Consider the following 25,754-nt stretch of genomic DNA (forward strand, 5'->3'; position numbering starts at 1 on the left):
GCTGTTGGCTCACGGTGCAACTAAACCCCGCCCCTTGCCACCGCCTTGTTCGGCTCAAACCATGCTGATTGGTCCAAACAGCGTCTGGTTCACCACAAACGTAGCAGACGAGAGCTTCGCAAGATGGATTCGCCTGATGACGGACATGGAGTCTGGACAATCCAGTGGCTAAACTAGTAAATGTAAATAAAGTGGTGTGTAGGCTGGCGAGGGTTGAACTCACATATAACTTCCAACCAAGGTGAAAAGAGGCTAAACGTCAAAGCATGATATAAATCTAGAAAGAGGGATTAAGGCTGGTGGTGCTAGCTGCTAATGTTAGCCACACTTCAGAGAGTACATCAGGGTAACGTCACACCTGCTGACACAATGACCCTGTGAGGAATTTGACTTTTCTTAGGTTTTTCTCCTCTTTAGACTAGTCAGTCAAACGGAATTTCAATGAGTGTTTAGGCGAATAGGGGAAATAGACACGAACATCTTTAAAGGCCCAAACATACTCTGCTGGAACGTACGCAGGACAGACTCTGCAGAGGACTCAAAGCGGACGTCCTCAAGGCCCGTGCGCACAAAGCTCAAATTTTACGACCGCGTGGATTCCTCTCCATGCACTGGTGTCACATAAAACACTGCTCGGCATGTAGTTTTCACATTGACCTGCATTAAATGTGACACTGACCTGCATTTCGTACTTGTTTCTCCACATCAATGCTTCGCATGTCCTCCACCGACATGGCATACTCCCCTTCCTCGCCTCTTGTGGCATTTAATGGCCGTACATACCACTGTCTCTTCATTTTATTGCTTTGCAAAGCCAGCAGGCAGAGCCGCTCCTCCTCCTCGCCGTCAGTGTAGGACGCCGTGACAGAAAGACGTAAACAATGCACAAGGATTGTGGTAGGATTTCAGGGAAATTTCACAGGAAACTACTACGCCGCAGTGCGCTCGACTGTGGAAGCTCTGATGACTGCGGACATTCCCCTTTGCTCACAGTACGCTTGAGTACGTTCGGGCCTTTACACTGACTGGTCCGATTATTCTCTGACCAGGAAAGCGTATCTGCTTGGAGCTTTGCAAGATGGCTCCCCCTCCGATGACAGATATGGTTCTCTCCAATCAATCAGCTGTGTGAGGAAGGTCAGTATTTGATTAAAAAGTAATCAAAAGGGGAATAACAAGTGTAGAAAGTTTTAAAAAGTACTTTATTGGAGTTGCAAAGTGATTTCAAGTTTACTTTGATTTTACTGGCATGGACACCAGCATGGTTTGGGCTTTTCCCTTTACATAAGGACAAAAATAACTACTTTATTCAGCACTTCATATGTCATACAGAAAAATCACATGTTCAATGTAATCATTAGTTCCTCAGCAAAGCCCCTAGTTCCCTCCAGCACACCAAAACTAAACTCAAATATTCAAACTGTTAAAACAGTTGGTTTCATGTCTGTCTGCCTCTGGTTTCACTGAGAATCATGAGAAAATGATTACAGCATCATTTCTCCTGCACCAGTTTGGACAAACTAAATATTTTAACCTTTGTAAATGTGCAAAGGCACTATAGCACAAACACTACTCAGTATCGTTTAACCCACACTCATCTCTTCTGCTCAGCTTTAGCTGGCGCTCTTGGGGGTCCTCTTCTTCTTTTTCTTTGCTGTCTGCTTCTTGGACGGTTCTGCGTTGGAGAGGGGAGTCGACTTAGGAGTGTTTTTACAGGGCTCTGGTTCTGATTTGGCTGGTGCTTCCTCTGGTACCTTTACTGGTTCCTCTGGTACTTTTACTGGTTCATCCGGAACTTTTACTGGGGCTTCCTCTGGTACTTTTACTGGTTCATCTGGGACTTTTACTGGGGCTTCCTCTGGTACTTTTACTGGTTCATCTGGGACTTTTACTGGGGCTTCCTCTGGTACTTTTACTGGTTCATCTGGGACTTTTACTGGGGCTTCCTCTGGTACTTTTACTGGTTCATCCGGAACTTTTACTGGGGCTTCCTCTGGTACTTTTACTGGTTCATCTGGGACTTTTACTGGGGCTTCCTCTGGAACTTTTACTGGTTCATCTGGGACTTTTACTGGGGCTTCCTCTGGAACTTTTACTGGTTCATCTGGGACTTTTACTGGGGCTTCCTCTGGAACTTTTACTGGTTCATCTGGGACTTTATTGACTTCCACCGGGGCTGCTGGTTTGATCTCAGCTTCTGTTGCTTCTGGTTTTGTATCAGCTGGTGGACTAATGTGGACTTTCTCAGGCTCTGATGTTGATGCCAGCTCAGCTGGGTGTTCCTGATCTGGTTTTACAGGCTGCTCGTCTTCTTTGCTGATGATGGTTTGAACTTTTTCAGCCTCTGGTTCTTTTTCTGGTTCGACTTTCTCCCATTTGTCTTCTACCACTCCTTCTTTGGCCTTAGATTTGGTTGTGAACTGGATGAATGCAGAAGCCATCACGTCTTCATCAGGATTTAAATCTCCGTGGTCCTCTTCTTCATTGTCACTGGGTGTCCCCAGCAATGCGGCAGCGAACTCCTTCAGCTTGGTCTGCTGCTCTTTCAGACGGCTCATGTCCTCTGTCAAGACGGGGTCCTCCTCCTGGATCTGCTGAAGCTCCTGGAGGTCATCAGGGGTCAGCATGGCAGATTTTTCAGCGCTCTCGGGGTTGGTGTTGTCGTCAGCGGCAGAAGTGCGGGAGATCTTGGAGTTAGTTTTGCGGACATCTTTAATTTTTTCATAGAGGACGACCCTCTCTTCCTGCAGCGCGCGGCAAAGCCTCTCCAGCTTCTGGATCTTCAGGACAAACAGGTCGTACTCTTTGCTTTTCTCAGTTCTCTGGAGGAAGATGTGACACAAAAAATAAAAACAGTCAAACAAGGAATAAATATGCAAATGTAAATGTTAACACAAAATAAAATTATTATTTAAAGAGGTATAAAAGTCAATAGCATGTATTTGAGATAAGAAGAGCCTTCTCTGTTATTTATAATCAACATATTACTAAAGTTAAGTCAGCCTTATGAAAAAAAAGTTCTGGAAAGATTAAAAAAGGGTGTTTCTTTTGTTTGAAACATTATTTTCTCATGATTTTGATTCATCTATCTTGTAAATTTTCAATTAAAAAACATCTTCTTCACAAAATATGAAAAAAAGTCTACTCTGTTAGTCCACATTAGCAGACTGAATGGTGATGTGTGTTGAGGAGGAGGAGCCAGGCTGTTGTGGCTGTGTATGGTTCTTCAACACGCTGCTGAGGCTCCTGTTTGTTAAATGAATAAACTGTTAAATTGTCAAAATGTCTTGTTTCTTCAAACTTCAATCATCCAATCCACCGAACACCAAACAAGAGTCCGTGGAAGAATCAGCTGTTTGGGGTTGGCAGAGAAGATTTGGCAAATTTTTCATGGGCGCAACCCACATCCTCAGCTCTGCTGCTCATCCCACAAAGGCATGTTCCTTACAAATGTGGCATCATTTAAAAGGGAAATAAACAGGCTTTTCAACGGTATAAGATTTATTACCAAGAAGCAACAAAGAAACAATCTACCAATCACAAATTTCCTCACTTTTTTGCTAAGTTTATATTAAAACCACTATATATGAGATAACCATAAAATTGCAAACTGGAATTTTCAGTATAATTGAATGAAAAATGAGGTTAAAAGTAAAATAACCAAATAGTAAATACATCTAAATATATCCTAAGACCCTGCGTACACATAGAAGGACAATATATCCTGGCTTTCAGACCAAATTACATTAGTATTCATGTCTGCTACTAGAGTTTTTGTCCACTTTCGGCCCGTTGAAGTTTATGTTTTTCATTTGAAATACTGGGAGAATTTGCTATCCAATTTTCAGGAATTTTCATTGATAATTTTGGGATTATGTCTTGGAAATGTTTAAGAATTTCTATGGAAATTTGGGAGACCTCTGTGTAATTTTTGAAGCTTGATTGGAAGTATATTTGTGTTTAAAATTTTCAGTATTGCATGAAAAACTGTTTTGAGGATTGTCTTTTTTCAATTTTAAGTAATTTTGTGTTAATTTAGAAAATGTATTTGGAAATTTTATTTGTCTTATATGGGGATAATTTGCTTCAAAATTTTCCGTTATGTTCACTGAAACTTTGGACATTTATTTTTCAATTTTGGGAATTTGACTGAGAAGTGGGAAGGGATATTTGGAGAAAATTTCCATAATTTTTCATGCAATTTGGGGGAATACATTTGTACATTTTAGGGAATTTGCTTTAAGAATTTTTCAGGAATGTAAATCGAATATTTGGGGGATTTTTTAAACAAAAATTTAGACTTTATGATCAAGTTTTATTGAAACATTTGTGGATTATTCAAAGAAATTTAGGGGTGTTTTTTCCACAACATTTTAAAGAAATATGTTTTTCAGAACTTTTCGCAGATATTTTCGGTTCTTTAAGATTTTAGGGATTTTGTGTTGATATATATGAACTTCATTTCTGGTATAGATTAATTCTTATTCAGAGTAAAGGCTGAGCTTGTGAACTTATTGGGTCTAAATTATCCCAAATAAGTGGGATAAATAAAAAAATGCATTCAAACAAAAGCTCAGGTCCCAGGAGGATATAATATAATTTCAGCACTAAAATGTGACTTGAATGATAATTATAAAATATCAACATATATTATAACCAAAATGATCTTGTCAGAACAAAAGGAAAAATAATCATGATGATGAGAAGTAAATATAAATACAAACAAAAAGGTAATTTAAACGCTAAAATGTTGGTTCAAAACACTGATTGAATGATGAAGATGGCACAACCCAAATATGACACAACTATAAAATTACTAATGTAATGAGATGAAAATGAAGGTTCATGTTGAATAATTATAATAAGAAGAAATAGATATAAAGGCTAAAAATGTAAAACAACCATGAAAAGAAATAGTATCAATCTTTAAAGGTATTTTAAACACTTAAATGTTATTTGAAAACTTGAGATTTAATGATAGTGATGATATAATAAATACATCTAACCATGCAACTGTCCATGATAGCGCATATTTGAGATATGACAAACTTATTGTCCATCCACCTACCACAAACCATTCGCAACAAAGGAAGGCCAGTGCTTAGACTTTGTTTCTTTAGTTTCTACCATTAGGTTCTTATATATATATGTATATTTTTAATTTTTTAAAATCAAACTTTTCACTTCCATTTTTTTTCCTCTTTAATACTCACTATGGACTACAATGAATCCAATTTCGAAGGTCAAACCTTGAACCCCTTTGATGCCTCTAACATTGACTCTTATAATCTTGATTTTGACCCAGATCTAAATTTTTTTTCATCACTTGATACCTCAAACCTCTGTAGTTTTTATAATGAAACCCAGTTTAATGACTTATGTGTTTCTATGCCTACTAATGTATTCTCTACTTTTCATCTGAATATAAGAAGTCTTTCTAGTAACTATGACAAATTCCTTCATTATATATTTTCACTTGAACATACTTTTTCTATTATTGCCCTGTCAGAAACATGGCTTAAAGAGGATTCTAAAGATATTTTTGAATTACCTAAGTATAATTCGGTTCACTATCTAAGACAGAATAGATCTGGAGGTGGAGTATCTCTGTTTATTCATGATGACTATGAGTTTAAAATTAGAAATGATCTCTCTCTGAAATCAGATAAAGCTGAGATGGAATCTGTTTTTATAGAGATCTTTAATTCTAATGGAAAGAACATTATCGTTGGTGTTATTTATCGGCCACCTGACTCTATCATCAAAGATTTTAATGAAAGTTTGTCTTGTTCTCTTGACCTGATAAACAGTGAAGAAAAACTCTGCTATATTTTAGGAGACTTCAATATAAACCTTTTCAACAATAAATCAGATACTGTGGATTTTCTCAATATTCTTTATTCTAGTTACTTTTTTCCTCTCATACATAAATCTACACGAGTTAAAGAAAACTCAGCAACTCTTATTGACAACATCTTTACTAATTCTTTGAATGAGGGAATGAAATCTGGGGTCTTGTATTCAGACTTATCAGATCATTTTCCCATATTCCAATACTCTTTAAAAAAGGTGAATAGAGTTAAACATACCAAGAAAAATATGCACAAAAGAATTATGAGTAAATCAAACATTTCTAAATTTAAAGAAATGCTTGCCAGTATTCTATGGGATGACTTATATAAAGAAAACAATGCAGATCTTGCATATCAAAATTTTATGGAGATCATTGGTTCTTGCTTTAATGTATGTTTTCCAATAGGCAATTCTAACAAGAAATACAGTCAAGACTTTAATAAGCCTTGGTTTACAGCTAAGTTACTAAAACTATTGAGGAAAAAGAACAAACTATATAGAAAATATATTTTAAATCCTACTCCTCTTACTCATGGTATATATAAATCCATTAGAAATAAATATATTCATTCCATTAGATCGGCAAAAAAAAAATACTTCAGTGAAAACTTTCAGAAGTGTTCAAAAAATATTAAAACTACATGGAAGGTGATAAATCAACTACTGCAGAGAGAAAATACAACATCAGAACTACCTTCCGTCTTTTTGGATGGGGAAAATTCTTTTGATAATTTATTTGATATAGTTAACAAATTTAATAGTTTCTTTGTTAATATTGGGTCTGAAATGGCAAATAAAATTCATACTTGTCAAGGTAATCCATTGGATTTTATTCCAATTGGGTTTCCAATTGTTTCATCTTTTAAGCCACCTGATTTTCAGGAGATAAGTGACATAATTGATGAACTAAAAACATCTTCTGCTGGCCATGACAACATTTCTGCATTCCTTGTCAAGCAGGTGAAAGAGTCAATATTGCAGCCTCTTGTTCACATCTTTTCCCTGTCTTTGAAATCAGGTGTTGTACCAGAGGATTTAAAAGTTGCCAAAGTTATTCCTTTGTTTAAATCAGGTGATACACATTGTTTTAATAATTATAGACCTATATCTATTTTGCCTTGTTTTTCGAAAATATTGGAGAAAATTGTCTACAAAAGGATTCTTTTTCATTTAGATTCTAACACAATTCTTTATAAGCACCAGTATGGATTTCGCAGAAATCACTCCACATATATGGCTCTGCTTCATCTGACTGACAAAGTCACCTCTGCACTTGATAATAATGAATTTGCTTGTAGTATATTTTTAGACCTCTCAAAAGCATTTGATACAGTTGACCATCATATTCTTTTGGACAAACTGCATAAATATGGTTTTCATGATACTACATATGAATGGTTAAAAAATTATCTTTTTAACAGAAAACAGTGTGTCTGTGTTCAGGGTTGCTATTCTGACAAAGCTAGATTATTCTGTGGGGTTCCACAAGGTTCCATTCTTGGACCTTTATTATTTCTCATTTACTTAAATGACTTATCGAGTGTTTCAGATAGTGCTTTGCCAATAATGTTTGCAGATGACACAACCTTAGTTCTATCTCATCCAAATTTTAGTTCTTTAATTAAGAATGCTAATATTGGTTTAACTGCTTATTCTGATTGGTTCAGATTAAATAAACTATCTTTGAACATAAAAAAATCAAATTTTATTATTTTCAGTGGTAAAAAGTCATATAACAAGAACCTATCTCAAATTTCAATTGAGTCTGTTAAGATGCCTCAAGTGTCAAATACAAAATTCTTGGGAATTATTATTGATGAGACTTTGAGCTGGAGAGAATACATTGACTGGGTTAACAGAAAAATAAATAAATCTATTGGTATAATAAGGAGGGTTAGTCACCTGGTCACTACTAATTGTCTCCTCACTCTTTACTACAGTTTAATTTATCCTTATCTTTCATATTGTAACTTAATTTGGGCAAGTACATCTACTACTACTCTTCACAAAACTTTGGTCCTCCAGAAACATTTTGTTAGAATTGCAACCCGGTCTGAGTCACGTACATCATCAGTTCCTCTAATGAAGAGACTCAAAATTCTTACCATTTATGACATTAATGTTCTTCAAATATGTGTATTTATTTACAAGATACTTTCAAGTGAGGGGAATATTCCTGAACAGTTTAAAATATATTTCAAAGAAAACTCAATGGTTCACTCTTATTCTACTCGTCATTCTTCTGATCTTCATCATCCAAAAATTCTTACTTGCAGAGGTCAATTTTCATTCAGGTATAGAGGTACCAAACTATGGAATAGCTTTTCTCATCTGCTAAAGAAATGTTCCTCTACAAATTGTTATAAAAGATGTTTAAAGGATCATTTAATAACTGCTTTGAAATAGATTCTCTTTTTCATGCCAGTTATGTGTACATTTTATAAATTATTTTTTTGTTTTTTTATCTTTATCCCTTGAGTCATTGGCAATACAATCCCTCATAGAACTCACACACAGTCATACACACCACTCACATTTTCTATGTAATCTTCTTATTTTTTATTATTTTTCTTTCTTTTTATAATTGTTGTTGCAAGCTTGTCATAACTTCCGAGTAACTTGTTTTTTGTTTATTTTTATTTATTTATTATAATTTTTTTTTCTTTCTTTCTTTTTGTATGTTATACGTGCATATAATATTGTGTAACTTTAATATCCTTTAGGTGGAGGCTTCAAATAAGCCCTTTGGGTTTTTTGCCTCTCCCTGCACCTCATATAATTTGTCATCTTTGTCTTTTGTGTATTTCATAATTGTGCAAAATAAATAAAATAAAAAAAAATAAAAAATTAAATAATATAATGGGATAGAAAAATGAGGTTAAAAACATCTAATAACCATGGCAATAAGAGTAACGTATAAACATTACTAATATGGAAACTCAAAATTTTGGACTGAAGTATAATAATACTACAATAAATGAGTAATGAGACAACCAAAGCCCTGCGTACAGACGAATACGTGTTTTAGTCACGTTTGAAATCATTTCACTGACGCTCAGATGTTCCATATTTTTGTCTCTAACTTTAGGAGGATTTAAAGTTGATGACATCAAGCTCAGATGTTGCCGTATGCATCCATGGGTCTATGGAGATTTAAGGTCAGAGCTACGAGGAGCTCGGTCACAAACCTCTTCAATCATGTCAGTCAGAGCTTTGTTGCAGTTCTCGAATCTTGTCTTCCACAGATTTGACTCTTTCTCCATTTTCTTCATCTTTTCTGACATCTGAAACAGGGACAGCTCCAAGTCAAATATCACCGTTACAACAATAAAACAAACACCCTAAAGACAAGGAGCCAGTTTGAACATTTAATTCAAGGGTACACAGCTTTCTAAAGCCAATTTCTACTCATATATTCCATTAAGAAAATCTATTAAAGAGCCTGTAGAGTGAAAATAAATCCATATTTAGGTTTTCTGTATGACAGCTCGCTGTGTTATGAACCTCCAGGTCAAATTTCAGTCAGATCAAACATCTCTAAGTTTATAAAATTAAGCTTCAAAATCATGAAAAATGAGGCAGTAACATCTGCTCCAGGATGGTGTGGGCGTGTCTGTTGAATGAGCTGAAGCCACGCCCACTCAGGAGGAGTACGACCTGTCTCCAGTCTCTGTTCTGATGCTGTCAGTGATCCATAGACCACTGTGGCTGATAGATTTGGTAGATTTACCTCACAGTGAACAAAAACAGCATTTAACTGACTGATAACTTGAATAAAGGCAGAGACATCAGCTAACAACAGGCTGGACGGAGACGAACTGCTCTGTGATCTTAGATTGGGGTGTTAGAGGGGCGGGGTCATTCCTCACTGTGGGCCGGTGACATCGTCAGCCCACATATTAGCCCCGCCCACATTAAACCCAGCCAGGAAAGAGGTGAAAAACTTTCAAACAGTCTAAATCCAGAATTCAGTCACATGTAGATCTCAGAGTTTTCTCATGTTTTCAGTAAACAGATTCCAACATTCCTAGAGTGTTATTTGACTTTACAGGCTCTTTAAGGCAGAATCATTTATTCTAACAAGGCTTCAAACACTCACATTATCCATCTCCTTTTTGAAGCGGACGTAGATTTCATTGCTTTTTGCCAGAGTCTCCTGAAACTCGTCAAACTTGTGAGCATAAAGGGTGAGCTGTGAAAGGGAAAACAGAATGTATGACTTTGGGAGGAAGTACAAAAGAAAACAGCCAAAGCACAAAACCATACAACACAGCTAGAACATCTCAGCAGCTAGCATTTCTGGGATAATCCTACTTTTACCTTGTCTGTCTTCTTCTGCGTCTTTAACCCTCTGGTATCACTCTGGACTTTTTAACTGTAAGGATGGGTTTTTAGAACTTTTATTTGCCACTCATTTTGGCTGGTCCTGCATAGAGTGTGTTTTGTTAAGTTTTTCCTGGGTATGTTTTGGATTTAAATAAATCTTTAAATTTCGCATTAATATTAACAGCTTTTCTCCAAAATGACATCACAGATTATTTTCTGTTACGTCACTGGGATTCAAAAAAGTGATCTATAATGGGACTAATGGGATGTTTTTGCTGTGAATGGCTCAGTGTGGTAGGAAATTTTAAATCTGAAATTGTGCAAAAACTAAAAAGGCAACAAAATACTGTATGTTGTTTATCACTGACATATCCAAAGGTATGATTTAAGAAGAAAAATACCCATGCCAGAACATTTCTCATTTAGAAAAACAACCTTCATGTGTGATTTTTATATAAAACAAAGAAGCCATGCATTTAGACTGGCATTTAAAAGGTTAAATGTCCACAAATTGCTTAAAAATAACTAATCAGGACTGAAGTTAATGAAAATATCTAACCCAAAAAATGAGGAATAAATATTCATCTTTCATTTTTACCTCCACTAAGGAGGTTATGTGATCGGGTGGGTTTGTTTGTTTGTTTGTTTGTTTGTTTGTTTGTTTGTTCATTTGTTTGTTTGTTTGTTTGTTTGTTTGTTTGTTTGTTCATTTGTTTGTTTGTTTGTTTGTTTGTTCGTTTGTTCATTTGTTTGTTTGTTTGTTTGTTTGTTTGTTTGTTTGTTCATTTGTTTGTTTGTTTGTTTGTTTGTTTGTTTTTTAGCAACATAACTCAAAAATTTGTGGATGGATTTTGATAAAATTTTCAGGAAATGTCACAAACGGCATAAGGAAGAACTGATTAGATTTTGGGAGTGATCCAGATCACCGTCTGGATCCAGGAATGTTTTAAAGGATTCTGTTCTATTGGGAGATAGGGCTAATGGTGGAGGTCTGCGCTGTTACCACTTTACACCAGGAGATGGCGGATATGAGTAACTTCAATCCCAGCAGCATTTGTGGGTGTGTTTCTATTCAAAGTTTTGGAGTTTATAGAGTTTGAAAGACGCACTCCCGGTCGAAGAGATGATTCGGAGCATAACAGAGAGAAAGACAGAGAATTGTAGCGAGAATACTCACAATGCTGGGAGGAATAGAGGAATATTCACCCTCTGACATGACTTCCAGTCATCCAGTGAGACTGTGGGTGCATCTGTTGGCACCCGTAGCGAAGCCAATGCTTTGCCTCACCGTGTTTCCACCCCACCTGGGAGGGAGTAATCTATGAATGCCGTGGTGGGGGGCACATGGGGACGGATCCAGGAATTTTTTAAAGGATTCTTCTCTATCGGGAGATAGGGCTGTGCTCTCCTGGTGCTTTTTTTAGTTTAGAATGGGACAACATTCCTCTCCATCAACGTTTACAGACTGTTGTTAAAGGGAGAGGGGATGCACAATGGTAAACATGGCCCTGTCCCTACTTTTTTGGATGTATTGCTGCCATCAAATCAAAGCGAGCTAATATTTTTCCTAAAATGTTAAAACGTCTCAGTTTAACATCTGATATGATGTTTATTCTCTATTGTGAATCAGATCTGAATTCATGGGAGGTGTTTGCAGACATCATTTGTGTTCAGGCGTTTATTTCAGTTTTGCATTGGCCAGAGTGTAAGGGTCCTGTTCATTGGCTGCGCCTCAATGACCTGCCTCCTCTACCCGTCCTACTCCTCAGCATGTCAGTTATGTCAGTGAATATTCACCTGCGCCTGCATGACAGTCCCCTGCTCTCTGTATGTCTGAGCCTGCAGTTTCCACTCAGCAGCCTGAACCAGTAACTGGTTAAAGAGAACAGACAGAGACACATTACAGACGATTCTTTACCTTCTTCTTCATGGCCAGCTCCTGCTCCTTCATAGCGAAGCATTTCTTTGTTTTTTCAATAGCCTCCCTAAGCAACTACGGCGACAGAGACAATACAGAGTCAATCTGAGGGGCCTTCAGTGCACACAGCTGTTATAGCAGAGTCACAAATGCTCTCCACACATCCTGAGGCTGTTAAAAGTCATTTACACTTTTAGAAAGCTTTTCACTTTCTAGATAAAGACAGAGAACAAGTAAAAATTCTTATATACTGTAAATATCGTTTACAGTATGCTGTCCTTTCTTTTTTCTTTCTTTCTGTTTCCCTGCTCTTTCATCCTGCACGTTACTTTCCTTTCTTCCTCCTCGCCCTCCTTCATCTACATCTCCCTATTCTCTCTCTCTTTTTATCTGTATCTCCTCTTTCTTTCTCTGTCTTCCTCCTCTGCATTTTTATGCATTACCCTCTTCTTCATATTTGAATTCCCCATTTCTTTATTCTAGAATCTCTATCCCAGTTCTCTGGACATCTCCCTGCATCTCCGTCTTGTCTTTAACTGCACCTCTCACCTTTTTCTGCTGCCCCCTTCTTTGTTTGCTTCTCCTTTTTCTCAGATTTGCCTCTTCTCTTTTCTACATGTTACTCTTCTTTCTGGATCTCCCTCTTTTCTTTCTCTACACCTCTTGTCTTCAACTGCATTATCATCTCCTTCTTTCCCTGCACTGTTCTCTTCTACTTTTTTGCCCTCTTCTTTCCTCCATTCTTACATCTGCCTCTTGTTTTCTCTGCATCTCTTCCTTCGTTTTCTGCTACTTTTTTCTGTCTTTGCATCTCCCTCTTCTTTTTTTTTTTTCCATTTTACTCTTGTTTCTTTATTATGGAGCTATTATTGTTGCAAATGTATGTACAAATATCTACAAAGACATGTGCACAAATCTGCATTTGCATAGGTAGATTTGCAAATGTGTGCACAAATCCACAAATGTGTGCACAAATCCACAAATGTGTGCACAAATCTGCAAACATCTAGAGCAGTGTTACTCAACCCTGCTCAACCAAAGAGCCAAATTGTTGAAAAATACCTTTGCAAGAGCCACAATCTAAGCAGTGAAGCAAAAACAGCTTGAAGTACAATAACAGTAAGTTAAAGGTGGCAAAAATGTTCAAAAAGCAACAAAAATGGATGAAAAGGGGCAAAAATGGGGAGGAAAAGTGGAAAAGGGGTCAGAAAGTAGCAATAAATGGGTGAGAAGTGACAAATTAAAGAGGTATAGGGGATGTAAAATGGTTAAAAAAAATATTTGACAAATGGCAAAAACATTAAGTGAAAAGTGGCAAAAATGGGTAAAAATAGGAAATAAGGTATTAAGTGGCAAAGGATAGCCAAATGGGATAAAAGTGGCAAAAAGAAGTGACAAAAACTGGCAAAAAAAGAGGAAACAAGTGGTATTTAATGACAAAAGATACCTTAAATGGTGGAAAAGTGGCAAAAAATGGTGAAAAGGGCAAAAATTGGATAAAAGTGGCAAAAAGAAGTAGTTAAAATGGACAAAAAAGTAGGAAAATTGTGGTATTTAATGGTGAAAGGTAGCTTAAATGGGTGAAAATTAGGAGAAAATGGTGAAAAGGGGCAAAATGGGAAAAAAGTGTCAAAAAATGGGTAAAAAAAAGCAAAAAAAAGTCAAAATGGGGAAAAGAAAACAAGTGGTATCAAGTGGCAAAAGATAGTTTAAATGGGTGTAAAGTGGCAAAAAATGGTGAAAAATGGCAAAAATAAGATTAAAGTGGCAACAAGAAGTAGCTAAAATGGGCAAAAACTAGGAAAAAAGGGTATTTAATGACAAAAGGTAGCTTAAATGGTTGAAATTGGGAGAAATTATGTGAAAAGGGGCAAAAGGGGATATAAGTCGCAAACACATTGGTAAAACTTTGCAAAAAAAAACTGTCAAAATGGACAAAAAAGTAGGAAAAAGGTGGTATTCAATGGCAAAAGGAAGCTTAAATAGGTGAAAATTTAGAGGAAAAATATTAAAAAGGGGCAAAAATGGGATAAAAGTGACAAAAAAATGGGTAAAAAGTTTCCAAAAAGTGTCAAAATGGGCAAAAAGTAGGAAAAAGGGGTATTTAATGGCAAAAGGTAGCTTAATGGGTGAAAAGTGGCAAAAAAAATTGTGGAAAATGGGCAAAAAAGTCTCCCTTTTATAGGGATTTCTGGGGAATAATATTTAAAATTAAGACATAAAAGAACCACAAATAGTCACAAAAGAGCCACATGTGGCTCTAGAGCCACCCGTCGAGAATCACTGATCTAGACCGGTTTGTAAGTGTGGACTCAGTTCATTTTGGTTCACTCTTTTATGCTTCAAGTTGTCAAATCTCAGATCCATCAGTTACATCTGACTTCTGCTGTAAATCTAGCTACGCAAATGCAGATTTGTGCACAGATCTTTGTAGGAATTTGCAAATACCTTTGCAACAATAATAGCTCCATACTTTATCCCCCTTTCCTGTCTCTGCTTCTCCCCTCATGTCTTTGACTGCATCACCCTCCTCTTCTTTCTTCATCTTCCTTTGCTCTGTTTTGTCTTATTCCTCTTCTTTCTACATCTTCTATTCTATCTTTCCTTCTTGCCCTATCCTCTTTTTCCTGTACCAGTCTCTGATCTCTTTCTGCATCTCCCTCTTCTCTGCAGGTATATCACAGGTTTTAACTTGAAGTGAAAAGTGCGTGCCACTGTTGTAGAATTTTCATCATATTTCAGCGGTTCTGAGGAAAGACTTACTCACATGAAACGCTTCAGAAGTCTGAGAAAATACTGACAGTGTGTACGGGGAAGTAAAAGCAATATTTCATGTCTGGCTCCTAGTCAAACAGCTCTGAGACTTTCGAATGTGACTGTTATCTCTGCTGGTTTTAGTGTCTGGACGTTCCCGCTTGTATAAACTTACGTATTCTTTCTCTCTCTTGTGTTTCTCCTCGGCCTCGGCCAGCAGAGCGTTGGCCTGCTGCAGTTTGGCTTCAGTCAGTTTCTGCTGCAGATCGCGACGCTGGTTGATCTTCTCCAAACTCTGCAGGAAGAAGACGTTTGAGTCAGACCCTCGTTTTATCCATCAAAGATGAGAAAGCAGACGTGCTGTTGAGCCCTCTCACCTCCTCCCTCATCTCACACTGGCTCATCAGACTCTCCAGCTTCTCCGTCAGGTTCATGTTTTCATGGTGCAGCTTGTCGTTTCGTGAGCTGTGCTGCTCGATCTGAGTCTGAATCTCTTCCAGCATGGTCTGAAAGTGTCCGGTTATGTCTTTTCGCTTCTCCTCCTCCTCCCTGCAGCGCTTCAGGGTCTGATCCTGGAGGGAGGGGATAGAAAGGATGATGGGTTTTTACTGTTTCTATTTTTCATTTAGAGTGGTGTCTTCCTGTTAGGGTTACCCTGATTGTTTTTTTTTTTGTTTTTTTTTTTAGACACTAATCATCTTTCAGGTCACTTAGACTTTGGTTCTCTCTTTTCTATTGCACCAAGAATGTTAGTGCTTAAATAGTGTGTTTTTAAAAATTCATTTAACCTTTTAGTCCCACTGAGGTCAAAGTTTAAAGATCTTAAATCAAAATAATGCTGAAGATTTAAAAAAGCTTGTGCAGGCGCAGCAACAAATAATGGTATCACCAGCATAAAAATGAAAGTATGCATATGGAACATTCTGTCCAAGACAGTTTATACTGTGAATAAGAGCGGTCTGAAAACCGAACCCTGAGGAACCCCTTTATGGATTTGACACCCTCTGATTGAACAGTCTAGGTTCTACCACTGAGATAAAGTTTACAAACCCCTGGGACCCCTGTAGTTTTTTAGACCAGTGTTACTCAACACTGCTTAACTAAAGAGCCAAAGTGTTGAAAAATACATTTGGAAGAGCCACAATCTAAGTGGTGAAAAGCGGCAATTAAAATAGGTTAAATGTAGCAAAATTGGACAAATTGCAGCAAACACTGGGAGAAAAAGTGGCAAAAATGGTCCCAAAGTGACAAAAACGTGGCAAACGATGAGTGAAAAGTGACTAAACTGGGCAAAAACCAGATAAAAGGTGAGAGAAATGGGCAAAAAGTGGCATCTAATTGCAAAAGGCAGCTTAAATGGGCAAGGAGTGGCAAAAAAGGCAAAAGGGAGCAAAGATTTGCAAAAAGCAGGATCAAAATGTCAAAAATTGGTGAAAAGTGACAAAATGAAGTGGCAAAAAGGGGTTAAAACGGCAAACACTGGCAGAAAGTAGCAAAAATGGGTGAAAAATGACCAAAAAAATAAGTTAAAGGTGGCAAAAATGGTGCCAAAGTGGAAAAAATGCAGCAAAAATGAGTTAAGAGTAAATAAAATGGACAAAAACAGCATCAAAGAGTGGCAAAATGGGAAATAAGTGGCATTTAATTGCCCATTGAGCTTGAATGGGCAAAAAGTGGCAAAAAAGGGTGAAAAAGGGTCAAAAAATGCTAAAAGCAGGGTAAAAGTGTCTAAAATGGGCTGAAAGTGACAAAAAGAAGTGGCAAAAATGGGCTAAAAGCAGTAAAAATGGAATAAAAGCAAAAAACTGCAAATAAGGGCAATGGAAATACATAGACAACAAATAGAAGTTGACAGTAAAGTCTGAATTAAATTCCATTGTGCAAGTGTGGGAAACAAACTCATAAGTGTGACTTGCAATGGGTAATTTCTGAGGTTTAAGTTTCCTTATTAAGGTTTTCTGGGAGAATAATATTTCAAATTAAGACATAAAAGAGCCACAGATCATCACAGGAGAGCCACACATTGAGTGTCACTGTTTTAGACGGTCTAATAAAATCCTGTGGTCCACTGTGCCAAAGACCTCAGAGGAATCTATAAGGAGAGACACACTACCCTGTTTCTTTTCTGAGGCGTCTAGAGTACCATGATAAACTTTGGTGGCAGCAGTAGGAGTGCTGTGGTTTTTTCTAAAGCCTGACTGAAAGCTGGACAGAACTAGAAGCCAGGTATTCTTCTCCTGATGACACTCCGAGGTTTCCAGCACTTTAGACAGAGCAGAAAGTTTTGATGTTGTGTTGTTGGTAAAATGTTAACAGACCTAACCCTGCAGTACACAGCGTCAGTGGCTCCCCCTGCTGGACAGACATACCCTGAGTACGCTGTAGTAGCCCTGCAGCTCTCTGCACAGAGTCTCCAGTTTGCTGCGAGCTGTGATGCTGCTGTGACCTTCGGCCTGCAGCTGCTGCCGCTCGTCCAGCAGGAGGGACATCCTCTGCTGCAGCGCGCAAAGCTTCTTCTCGTCAGCGCGGCGCTGGGCGGCCTGAAACGCACACACAATCACAGAGCAGATGCATGAGAGTTATTGACCCTCCGGTGTCACTCTGGACATTTTTCTTCTTAAGAATGTTTTTTTATTTTCATTTTTTTAAATTTCTATTGTGGGAACTTTTTATCTTTGTTGCTGTGCATGGCATGTTTTTTCAGGTTTTCATTTTTTTCTTGATAAATTCTGAAATTTCAAGTTCAGTTTTCTAAATGGGCCTAAATGTTGCATCCTATTAGGCCATTCAGCACAAAAAAAAAAAAAACAACAACAGAAAAACGTTAAAAAACAACAACCCTAGGGTTAAGGTTAACCCTGACAAATATATAATAATATTTTTTTCTAAGGTTTTAGGATTATTCCTTCCTCCTGATCAGAACTACCAAATATTCAAATATAGGGGGATTTAACCCTGTCAGTGCCAGTATGAATACAAGAAGTCACTGTTTCTATTGAAAAAGACTTTTTTTTCTTTAAAAATAAATGTCGGGTGATGGCAGATTTTTTTGTAGTATGGTTATGGAAATGTAAAAGATTAGCAACAGCGATGCTGGTGCATTATTAGTTTCTCTCTAAAGCCAGATTTAAAATGAACTAACCTTCCAAGCCATGCACGGGCAGAAATAAAGAATACCAATTAAAATCTTTATCTTTTAATTTAATCTTTCTTTCAACTTCATTCCTGAATTAAAAAACACAAATATTCAATCATTTTTGACGACTTAAAAAGTCAAAAATATGACTTAAATTCAAAATCGGGAGTTTAAAAGGTCAAAATATGATATAAAAAGTAAAAATGTGTGATTTAAAATGTCAAAATATGGGAAAACATTAACTCATGTTTTTAAAAGTCAAAATATGGGATTAAAATCCAAAGTAAGGAGTTGAAAATGTCAAAATATGACTTAAATTCAAAATCGGGAGTGTGAAATGTCAAATATGATATAAAAAGTCAAAATTAGTCATTTAAAAGTCAAAATATAAGAAAAAATTGAAATCTTGTTCTTAAAAGTCAAAATATGGGATTAAAAAGCCAAAATAAGGAGCTGAAAAGGTCAAAATATGACTTGAAATTTTAAATTGGCAAGATAAAAGATAAAAAAATATGACATATTACATCCAAATTATGAGTTGGAAAGGTCAAGGTATGAAATGAATAGTAAAATCATAAATTTGAGTCGTAATCTTGAGATGCAAAATTGAAAATATGAAATAAAAACAAATTATTCTGTTTTTAAAGGCTAAACAAGGATATTTTAAACAATCAAGTTTAAGTTTACATTTTCATACTGGAGGAAATCTGCAGACTTCATACTGGTGGGCCAGTTAGATTACAAACATGATGCGATCTTGAGGGCTGGGTATAATTGTTCCACGGGCCAGATTTTGGCCCCCGGGCCTTGAGTTTGACACCCGTGTTTTGGAAAATCACTATTTTTTGTGATTTTTTTCTCAACAGTTACTCCTTGTAGCAAAACTGGAATTTAAATGGTTAAAATCTTCCCGATATTTCAACATTTGGTAGTTTTAATAAGCTCATTAGGTGCAAAGGTTGAATGATACTGGAGAGCTGAGGACGTATTTGAGTAGTTTCACTCAGACAAACATAAAAAACTCAAATGTAAAGTTAAAAATCTAGAAATAGAAACAGACTCTCACCAGTTCAGCATACTTCTTCACCAGTTCTTCCAGTTTCTGCTCTGGGGAGCTGAGTGTGTTCAGACTCTTGGTGATCAGAGCGACCTCTGAGGATAGACACACACACACACACACACACACACACACAGCAGAAATTAAATTCTTTTTCCTCACAAGTAAAAAAAAAAGTCTCAGTTTTTTCAGTGGCCCTAATCCTCGTCTGTATCTTCAACACATTCACATATGAACAGAAAAAGTCTGATTTTTTTAATTTGCTGATTGTGTGCTGTTGTTCAATGCAGTTCCTGTCTGCAGTGACACAGAGGGCCACGTCACGGCCTCTCTGTGTCTCTCTCTCTCCATTCTGAGCTGCTCAGGCAATCCAGTTTCTACATGTAAACTCAGTTTGGCAAAGCATGACACAATGACGGCACAGCCTGCCATTGGTTGTCACAGTCCAAAAACAATCTGGTAGGTAGCATTAGCCGCTAGCAGCAGAAACAATTGGAAAAAAAAAAAAACAAAAAAACAAATTGGATTAAAAGATGTACAGTGTCAGCGTTTCTGGTGTTGATTTGATCTTTATAGACCCTTGAAAGCCAGCCTAGTTCCAGGTTTGCTGGAAAATGTGATGTAAGAGCGATGAAGGCATGGATAGCGTCATTAGAACGGCACACTAGAGGACTACCAGTGGGGCAAAAGCTAGAGGCTATGATTTATGGTTAAAAAGTCTTTCAGCTTTAAATAACCTGTGTCTCCTCTGTTTATATACCACGACGCTGGTCTCAGGGGGTTAAGTCTCTTAGATGGTGGAACACCTTCAATGTTTCTTATCTATGTTCATTTAGAACCTATAGTTTTTGGCATCTTAGCAAAATTCCTCCCCTCTCTGTGAAGTTTCTTTGCTTTCATTTTAAACAGATGATTAAATAGTAGATACCAGGCAGTGAGTGCAGCTAGCTCTGCAATCACTTCTTTGGATCAGTTCCCAGGTTGGTTTATCTCTACACCTCTGGTTCTTCCTCACCTGTCTCCATGTTAACTGTGAGGTCTTCTTTAGCTTCCTTCTTCACCTTCTCCATCTCTGCCTCCACCCCACCCTGAAACGATCACAATCATTTTCTTCGTTCACATCAGCAGAGATCAGCGATGGTTCTTCTAAAGTTTCTACCACCTGTCCCACCTGTTTGTCCAGGACGCTGGCTGCAGAGCCGTAAGTGCTGACGATGTCCTCCAGACGTCTGCTGAACTCCTCCATGGGGTCGAAGAAGTCAGAGGAGGAGGAGGAGGAAGGGGAAGGAGAGGAAGAGGAGGCACAGGCTGCCAGAGGAGCTGCCTCCTCAACTTCAGAGTCCTCAGTGGGTGGCGGCACCAACACCTCGGCTGCTTTCACCGACGTCTCCATCCTCACAGTTCTGGGACTTAATGGAGGGGCACGGTGATAGGGACTTACCCAGAATGCAATCAGACTTCTGCTGTTTGGACATAAAGAGGTTCACACACAGACTTGTGAAACTTTCCAGATGTTTTAAATAAATCTTAAGGCTTTTCTTTTGCCATTTCAAACTGATGTTTAATTCTCCTGAGGCCAGAGCTTTTGTTGGTTATGCATTTTTGATACCTCCTAGTTTTTTTGGAATAAGTAGGACCTGATAAAAATAATAACTACACATGGAATCGCAACAAAAAAGTAATTTGAAAACCCCCATGTCCTCTTGACACTTTGCCACCGTCCGTCTGTTTAAAGGACCAAGGAGTCTCTTTAAAGGTCACATGTTTGACCCTGGTAAGACTAGTTTATATTAGTCTCAGAGGTCCCTAAAACATGCCAGTGAATTTTGTTGCTGAAAAAACACTCCATTATTGGATGTTTGCATGTCTAAAAACCCTCTGTTTGCTGTCTGACTCCGCCCGTCTCAGGAAATTGATGTGGCTTAATGGATGTGGCTCTCCCAGCTGATAGGAGGATCAGGAGGGGAGGGCTTAACTTTCTTCCAAAAGGGGAGGGCCAACCGAACCTGGGGGCGGGCTAAGACCCCACATGACATCATGAAGGGAAAATCTGAGAACGGCTTGTTTCAGCACACATTTTCTGAAAGGTGGAGAAAGGGGAAGTGGGATTTTTCTGATTCTTTGGGAGAATGTGGACAGATCAGGTGAACACGTTATTTTAGAAAAGCCTGAAAAGGTTTGTTTTTTTTTTCAAACGTCTGACTTCACAGCCATGAGAAATTAATAACAGGCATGTTAAAGCCATCTTTAAAACAAAGAATCAGAGGATGTGTGTCCCTATGCAAGAGCACGTAACCCATAGCCAAAACCTGCAAAATAGTGACCAAAACACAGAGGCTTTCTGGGTAAATATTAAAAGGGTTCACAAGTTTTTTAATGATGCGTATGTTTGAGCCAGCACTGTTTTATGGTCTATTCTTATTACATTATTACATAAAGCGGCGTTATTACATAATGTGGTGCTACAAGCCTCCTTAAAGGAGCAACCCTCACTAAAATCACTGAAGAATGCCACTACTACTGTTGGTACCTTAAACAGTCCAACTTCAAAAACAGTGAAATATCCCTTTAAGGCTTTTAAAATGACCCTTCATGGTTGTGTGTGTATTTGTGTGTGCTGGAACATGTGCAGCGTGTCCAGTAGCTGTTGATCCTCACAGCGATGTTGCGACATGACGGCTGCCTCTGTTATTGTATCTGGTGGGTTAAAATTAGCCGTGTGATCCCAGCAGCCCCCCGTTCTCTCACATGCAGGCCGCACAGACCCCCAGACCCAAACTCACACACTAGATCCACACCTGCTGTAGTCTCGTCTATTCTGAGAGCTCCCAAATATGGTCAAACTGCAGGAAACACACTCGTTTACACAGGAAAGCACAGAAAATACAAAACATGGACATTTGACACTTTACTTTTGATGTAATGTTTGTTTCGTCACTTCAGGCTCCCCCCGAGTTACACAATCAACCAAAGCTCCTCCTACTGGCATTTTCAGCCGTCAGCCACATTCAAATGAGCAACCTGATGATGTTTACACACTCAGAACCTAAACCAACACATGGAGAGGATTTAAAGTTCAAATTATGTTAACAATCAGAACTATAACAATGATTTCAAGCATTAAAATAATTACATTTAATCAATCAGCCGGTTTCTCATTCTTGTTTACTTGAATTTAGGCCTTCATCCACGTACAAAACAAGCAATGGAGCTTAGCTTCACCATGAACGTCATTAAAGCACACAGAAACGGCTTGATGGAAGACTTCACATCCACAGCCTAAATTCACAGCCTGAATTGTCCATCCAATGCCATTTCAATGCCATATTTCTGCCTCTGAAGCCTCAAAATAAGCTAAACACTGCAAAACCTTAATCTCAGCAAGTGTATTTGTCTACTTGTTGGTGGAATATTTCTTTATATCCACCCACCAAGTGTAGTTGAGCATCTTTTTTTTGGTATAAAAAGCAAAACTAAGGCCTAAATTGTCCATCCAATGCCATTTCAATGCCATATTTCTGCCTCTGAAGCCTCAAAATAAGCTAAACACTGTAAAACCCCAAGTCTCAGAGAGTGTATTTGTCTGATTTTTGGTGGAATATTTCATCACACTTTATATCCCCTACAAGCGTAGTTTAGCATCTTATTTTACGGCATAAAAAGCTGAAAAAAGGCTTTACTTGTTCATCCAATGCCATATTTCTGCATTTGAAGCCACAAACTAAAAAAACGTAAAAATCTTAGTGTATGTTTCTAATATTCATTCAGACGTTCTAAATTTACTTTAAAAAGCCAAATCTACCCAACAATTCTAGTTTACAACATATTTTAAGGTATAAAGAGCAAAAAGTGAGGCCTGAATTGTCCATCAATGCCATTTCAGTGCCATATTTCTACTTCCTGGAACACAAAATAAAGTAAACCAGTGATACTCAACGCGTGGCTCTTGAGCCACATGTGGCTCTTTTGTGAGGATTTGTGGCTCATCTGTGTCTTAATTTGAAATATTATTGCCCAAAAAATCATTCATTATATTCATTGCAAGCAGTGTTAATTTTGTCGACTTAAACTATGACTAAAACTATTCATCGACAGCCTTTTTTTCCATGACAAAAGAAGACTAGACTAAGACTAACACAAATAGATCTGTGATGACGACAAACCCACAAAAACTAAGTTTAGTGACTGAAACTAGACTAAAATGTAGTTTTTTTTCCATCGGACATTCAAAATGCCTGCTCTGTTTGTGCTTTGTAAACAATGTACCATTGCTGTAAGAACTTAAGAACCTTCATTTCAACCCTTATTTGCAATTTTTTGCCCCTTTTTTGAGAGGGACCTGGATGCATTGGAGGACCTCCACTTCACATCAGGAGTCAGATGAGCGCCGCCATATCTCATCTTCTAATACAGGAAGTCCCTTAAACTGAAAATCTCCTTTGTTGTTTTCTTTGTGCATCGCCGCCGTGTTAATAGAGCCAAGTTCGTCACATAAGGAAATACAAGTAGACGAAAAATACGTGAGTTTTCGTGTTAACAAGCACAGCGACGACATCAAATTAATTTTAACAAATCCATCTATGATACAAAATCACGTATCACTGAGCACAGACATACTATGTGAAAGCAGATTGGCTGGCCGGACGCTGACATCGCCGCCATGTTGCCAGAGGCAAGTCGGCCAAGTCATATACAGTATGACTTCAATACAGTAGACAAGGATTGTGCACGTTTTCAGAATAAAATGAATTTGAATGAATTTGGATCATAGAATAAATGTAACGTTATTGCTGTGCTTGTTAACCCGAAAACTCGCAAATTTTTCTTCTACTTGTATTTCCTTATGGTGGACTTGCCTCTATTGACATGGCGGCGACACACGGAGAAAACAACAAAGAAGACGTTCAGTTCAAGTGTCTTCTGGAATTAGAAGATGAGATATGGCGGTGATTTTCCGACTTCCAGTGTGAAGTGGAGGTCCTCGGATGCATCCGGCTACTTTTGCCTTTTTTACATTTTTGCCACTTTTAATCAATTTCTGCTGCTTTTAGCCCATTTTTACCACTTTTATCCTGCTTTTTTGCATTTCCCCCTCTTTTTTGCCACTTCTTGCCAATTTAAGCCGCCTTCTGCCATTTAATGCCAGTTTTCTCCATTTTCCCACCTATTTGAAGCTTTTGTTTTTGTTTATTTTGTTCTTTTTTTTGCTGCTTTTTTACCACCTTTACCTCAATTTTTGCCCCTTTTCACCCATTTTTTGCCACTTTATTGCCACTTTTTGCCACTTTTCATTTATTTTTATTGCCACTTGAACCCATTTTTGCCACTTTCACCATTTAGATTGTGGCTCTTGCAAAGACATTTTTCAACAGTTTGGCTCTTTGGTTGAGCAGAGTTGAGTAACACTGAACTAAACACTGAAAAATCTTAAATCTTAGAGAGTGTATGCTTCTAATTTTCATTCAGATATTTCATTTTTACTTAAAAAAGCCGCCAAGTCTAGTTTACAACATACTTTAAGGTATAAAAAGCTGAAAATAAGGCCTAAATTGTTCATCCAATGCCATTTCAACATCATACTTCTGCTTCTGGAGCCACAAAATAAATAATGACATATTTTGTCTATGATTTAGACAAAAACACTCACTAACATTTAAGAGACAGTGGGTTTTAAAAATGCCAAATGTCTTACCTGCATTCAAATATCTTAAGAAAAAAGTTTTCCTACAGAAATCTTCTTTGCAACACTCAAAAGCAATAATTTAGGGTTTTATAGTTACATTATTGAAGATTTATTTTGAAAAAGACTGTAAAAATTAACGCTGTGAACTTGTTGAAGCGTTCCTCACAGCTTTCTCTGAAAATCCAGTGCATCATGTAGCAACAGTTTAAGAGAAACTCAGCTTTAAATACTTAGTAGTACAACTGGAGGTGAATATGAAATATGTTTTCAAAATGCTTCTAAAGTGATTTTTAGGAATATTCAGACACCATGGTGGCCATAATGGATCTGCTCCACTTGTTTTTCCAGTGTTAGAACATTTCAGCAGTCTCAGATATTAAATCAGTTTGTAAGGGAAAAACTGTGATTAGTAAAACCAGCCTGTAGTTTATTTTTAAAGCCCCAAGAGGAAAAAGGTGAGATTTAGCTGAACATTTAATCCTGTTAAAGATGTACAAAAGTAGTAAAATCAATGATTCTTTGGCTGGATTTGGCTAAAACACAGAAAAAGTTGAGATTTTACAGAAATGTAAGTTTTGCTGGAGTAAAAGAGTCTTACCAGGATCAGTGGAGTGAAGGAGCGGAGGTGAAGAGTAGTCAGAGAGAGAGAGCAGAGGAAGGGGGGGGGGGGGGGTCTGCTGACAGGACGAACGACAGCTGACCCCCAAAATAACCCGACAGGCTCAGAGACGCGTTCACTGTCCTGACTGTGGAAGGGGGGAGGGGCCCTGCTGGAGCAAATGTTCCTGACTCATTTGTTAATAAAGTTGTGATTTGATAACAACATGACACACCATCAGGTCTTATTGCACACAGGACGAGCTGTTCAAAGTTCTCTATGAAAGTGATGATTAAACCCTTACAGCTATTAAAGAAGCCCCAAAACAATAAAGACTGAAACTGTTTTATCTGGAATGACTTGATGAACAAACCCAATTCCAAAAAAGTTTGGTCGCTGTGTAGAATGTAAATAAAAGCAGAAGTCAAT

General features: G+C 37.7%; 1 protein-coding gene across 4 annotated transcripts; it reads right to left on the reverse strand.

Annotated features, from left to right (window-relative positions):
• Nucleotides 1-1,183: 1,183 nt before the first annotated feature.
• Nucleotides 1,184-25,423, reverse strand: LOC121520927 (beta-taxilin-like). Of its 4 annotated transcripts, XM_041804518.1 has the most exons (12): nucleotides 25,326-25,423; nucleotides 20,216-20,507; nucleotides 20,060-20,132; nucleotides 19,054-19,139; nucleotides 17,221-17,391; nucleotides 15,229-15,423; nucleotides 15,027-15,146; nucleotides 11,977-12,051; nucleotides 9,953-10,045; nucleotides 9,042-9,137; nucleotides 2,150-2,822; nucleotides 1,184-2,104 (listed from the first exon to the last, which is right to left on the reverse strand). In XM_041804518.1, exons 2-12 carry the CDS (start codon nucleotides 20,435-20,437, stop codon nucleotides 1,614-1,616), a joined length of 2,295 nt encoding a protein of 764 aa, XP_041660452.1. In that variant the 5' UTR covers nucleotides 20,438-20,507; nucleotides 25,326-25,423; the 3' UTR covers nucleotides 1,184-1,613. The 4 variants fall into 4 exon arrangements, with proteins under 4 accessions (XP_041660452.1, XP_041660449.1, XP_041660450.1 ...); XM_041804515.1 differs by having other exon boundaries at nucleotides 1,184-2,822; XM_041804516.1 differs by lacking the exon at nucleotides 11,977-12,051 and adding an exon at nucleotides 12,098-12,172 and having other exon boundaries at nucleotides 1,184-2,822.
• Between the last annotated feature and the right edge of the window lie 331 nt (nucleotides 25,424-25,754).

This window comes from Cheilinus undulatus, linkage group 14 (assembly GCF_018320785.1).
Source record: "Cheilinus undulatus linkage group 14, ASM1832078v1, whole genome shotgun sequence".
Classification (NCBI taxonomy): Eukaryota; Metazoa; Chordata; class Actinopteri; order Labriformes; family Labridae; genus Cheilinus; species Cheilinus undulatus.

Bases quoted from the DNA above. Each gene is read 5' to 3' on its own strand.
- LOC121520927 (XM_041804515.1), bottom strand. From the start codon at position 20,437: ATGGAGACGTCGGTGAAAGCAGCCGAGGTGTTGGTGCCGCCACCCACT. The intron at 20,133-20,215 runs GTGGGACAGGTG...TGATCGTTTCAG, and splicing joins CCAGCGTCCTGGACAAACAG to GGTGGGGTGGAGGCAGAGAT. The intron at 9,138-9,952 runs GTGAGTGTTTGA...TCCCTGTTTCAG, and splicing joins TCAAAAAGGAGATGGATAAT to ATGTCAGAAAAGATGAAGAA.